The sequence below is a fragment of the Pinus tabuliformis genome, chromosome X, assembly GCF_031772625.1.
Source record: "Pinus tabuliformis cultivar Carrire ecotype Pingquan chromosome X, CPIR1, whole genome shotgun sequence".
NCBI classification, from domain to species: Eukaryota; Viridiplantae; Streptophyta; class Pinopsida; order Pinales; family Pinaceae; genus Pinus; species Pinus tabuliformis.
Window position 1 is genome coordinate 331,745,316 of NC_142308.1, and position 3,888 is coordinate 331,749,203.

The 3,888-nt window shown below is 39.5% G+C and overlaps 1 protein-coding gene across 1 annotated transcript; it reads right to left on the reverse strand.

The window, feature by feature from the left end:
- Window positions 1-712: 712 nt before the first annotated feature.
- On the reverse strand, window positions 713-1,348 carry LOC149139799 (uncharacterized). Its single transcript, XM_089450823.1, has one exon. The coding sequence runs from the start codon at window positions 1,346-1,348 to the stop codon at window positions 713-715; it is 636 nt and encodes a 211-aa protein (XP_089306949.1).
- Between the last annotated feature and the right edge of the window lie 2,540 nt (window positions 1,349-3,888).

Here is a 3,888-nt window from a genome sequence, read left to right on the forward strand (position 1 = left end):
TCTGCTAAGGCTGAGGACTTGGCCCTTCCATGCTTCAAGTTTGCTGAGTGCTCACTAATCCTCTGATTAATAGAACGACCAGTTTCACCAATGTATGGGGCCCCACAGGAACATGGAATGACATAGACACCTTTCATGTCTTTAGGGTCGACATGATCTTTTACCGAATGAAGAGAGCTCCAGATGGTGTTAAGAGGTCTAAAGGTCGAGGGAATATCATGCTTCTTAAGAATCCTAGCAATTTGATCAGTGGTTCCTTGGATGTAGGGGAGGTGAACCCCCAGGATTCGGTCTCTAGGATCTTTATGAACAGAGGGCTCCTTACGGGCCTTGAGGAAGGCTTTCTGACCTAGGTGTCTACTGTAACCATTTTTAACGAAGACATCTAGGAGATGAGCCTTCTCCTTTGCCAAGTTTTTCTCATTGGAGATTCTTAATGCACGAGTAGCAAGCGTGTTGAGAACGCCTAACTTTTGAGCAGCGAAATGATGAGAGTTGGCATGGAGATATTGATCGGTGTGAGTCTTTTTTTGGAAAACCTGGTGGGAGAAGGAACCATCATTATTCTTAGAGATGAGAACATCAAGGAAGGGAAGACAATTGTTGACTTCCTTTTCCATAGTGAACTTAATGGCGGAGGATTGTTCATTGAGATGACTGAAGATGATATCCAACTCATCATGACCATGAGACCAGACGACACCAATGTCATCTACAAATCTCTTCCAAGCTTTGGTAAGAGACGGGCCGAGGCCAAAGCTCTAGACTCGAAATCCTCCATAAAAAGGTTAGCGACGACCGGAGATAGGGGGGAGCCCATGGCCACCCCACAGGTTTGCTCATAGAACTCTCCTTCGAAGCTGAAAAAGGTAGAAGTAAGGCACAACTCAACTAACCGAGCGGTATCTGGGTCAGTGAGCCTGTAGATAACCTCCATGGCCTCATTGATGGGAATACAAGTATAAAGGGAGACCATGTCGAAACTTACCAAAATATCATCGGGGTCAAGCTTTACCCTCTTAAGATCATCAATAAACGATGCAGAGTCTTTGACAAAGGACTCCGTGCGGCCAACCAATGGTCTAATTTTTAAGGCAAGGAATTTCGCAAGAAGGTAAGTAGGACCACCGATGGTATTGACAATAGGTCTTAAGGGAACCCCATCTTTGTGGATCTTTGGAAGGCCATAGATCCTAGGGGTGATGGGGTTGCTTTCTATGAGTTTCTGGGATAAAGAATTAGTAGAATTACATGACTTGATAGCAAGAGCAACTGCCCTCGAAACCTTCTTTAAAGGATTCTTGGAAAGCTTTTTGTAGCTCCCACTATTGCAGAGATGATCCAACATCTTGGAGCGGTAATCATCCCTGTTAAGAATGACTTCTACCCCACCTTTATCGGCTTTAGGACAACAATATCGCGATTCTGGTTTAAGGTTTTTAGAGCCTCAAACTCAGCTTCGCTAATATTACTTCGGGGCGGTTTTGCCTTCCTAAGGGCCACGACACAATCTTGCCTAATTGTGTCCTTAGTTTTATCAGGAAGGCTCTTAATACCAAATTCCACGCTGCAGATGATGTCTTCAACCAGAATGTTTTTCGGAGCTAAGACAAAATTGAGACCCTTACTTAAGAGACTGAAAACAGACGGGGAAAAGGAAAATCTAGAGAGATTGACCACTTTATTGCTAGGAGGCAGAGGGTGAGAATTACTCCCCGGATTAAGGTTATTATTATTATCGATATTAATATTATTATTAATATTATTCTTTGTTCCACTATTATTATTAATAATGCTATCATTATTTAGATTATTTAGATTCTGGTGTATATTAACCGTATTAATATTAATATCATTATTATTAGTGTTATTACCGTACATATTATTGTTACTCTTATTATTATAAATATTATAATTAACGTTGTTGTTGTTATTATTATTATTATTATTATCGTACATATTATTGTTACTATTATTATTATAAATCTTATAATTAACAACGCTATTATCAATGCCACTACTTATATTACTAACCTTATTCACGTCCAGGCTAATACTGCGTATCCTACTGCAAATCAAGTCCTGGTTTATATTGCTTACATTGCTGCAAACTTAAGATTTATAATAATAATTATAACAATAATATGTACGATGATGATGATAATAATAATAATAACAACGATGTTAATTATAATATTTATAATAATAATAGTAACAATAATATGTACGGTAATAACAATAATAATAATGATAATAATAATAATAATAATAATAATAATATTAAAATTAATACGGTTAATATACACCAGAATCTAAATAATCTAAATAATGATAGCATTATTAATAATAATAGTGGAACAAAGAATAATATTAATAATAATAGTAATATCGATAATAATAATAACCTTAATCCGGGGAGTAATTCTCGCCCTCTGCCTCCTAGCAATAAAGTGGTCAATCTCTCTAGCTTTTCCTTTTCCTCGTCTGTTTTCAGTCTCTTAAGTAAGGGTCTCAATTTTGCCTTAGCTCCGAAAAAAATTCCGGTTGAAGACATCATCTGTAGCGTGGAATTTGGTATTAAGAGCCTTCCTGATAAAACTAAGGACACAATTAGGCAATATTGTGCCGTGGCCCTTAGGAAGGCAAAACCACCCGAAGTAATATCAACAAAGCTGAGTTTGAGGCTCTAAAAACCTTAAACCAGAATCGCGATATTGTTGTCCTTAAAGCTGATAAAGGTAGGGCAACAGTCATCCTTAACAAGGATGATTACCGCTCCAAGATGTTGGATCATCTCTGCAATAGTGGGAGCTACAAAAAGCTTTACAAGAATCCTTTAAAGAAGGCTTCTAGGGCAGTTGCTCTTGCTATCAAGTCATGTAATTCTACTAATTCTTTATACCAGAAACTCATAGAAAGCAACCCCATCACCCCTAGGATCTATGGCCTTCCAAAGATCCACAAATATGGGGTTCCCTTAAGACCTATTGTCAATACCATCGGTGGTCCTACTTACCTTCTTGCGAAATTCCTCGCCTTAAAGCTTAGACCATTGGTTGGTCAAACGGAGTCCTTTGTCAAAGACTCTGCATCGTTTATTGATGATCTTAAGAGGGTAAAGCTTGACCCCAATGATATTTTGGTAAGTTTCACATGGTCTCCCTTTATACTTGTATTCCGATCAATGAGGCCATGGATGTTATCTACAGGCTCACTGACCCAGATACCGCTCGGTTAGTTGAGTTGTGCCTTACTTCTACCTTTTTCAGCTTCGAAGGAGAGTTCTATGAGCAAACTTGTGGGGTGGCCATGGGCTCCCCCTATCTCCGGTCGTCGCTAACCTTTTTATGGAGGATTTCGAGTCCAGAGATTTGGCCTCGGCCCGTCTCTTACCAAAGCTTGGAAGAGATTTGTAGATGACACTGGTGTTGTCTGGTCTCATGGTCATGATGAGTTGGATATCATCTTCGGTCATCTCAATGAACAATTCTTAGCCATTAAGTTCACTATGGAAAAGGAAGTCAACGGTTGTCTTCCCTTCCTTGATGTTCTCATCTCTAAGAATAATGATGGTTCCTTCTCCCACCAGGTTTTCCGAAAAAAGACTCACACCGATCAATATCTCCATGCCATCTCTCATCATTTCCCTGCTCAAAAGTTAGGCGTTCTCAACACGCTTGCTACTCGTGCATTAAGAATCTCCGATGAGAAAAACTTGGCAAAGGAGAAGGCTCATCTCTTGGATGTCTTCGTTAAAAATGGTTACAATAGACACCTAGGTTAGAAAGCCTTCCTTAAGGCTCGTAAGGAGCCCTCTATTCATAAAGATCCTAGAGACTGGATCCTGGGGGTTCACCTCCCCTACATCCAAGGAAACACTGATAAGAT

Excerpts from the sequence above, each read along its gene's own strand:
- LOC149139799 (XM_089450823.1), bottom strand. The coding sequence starts at position 1,348 with ATGTTGGATCATCTCTGCAATAGTGGGAGCTACAAAAAGCTTTCCAAG.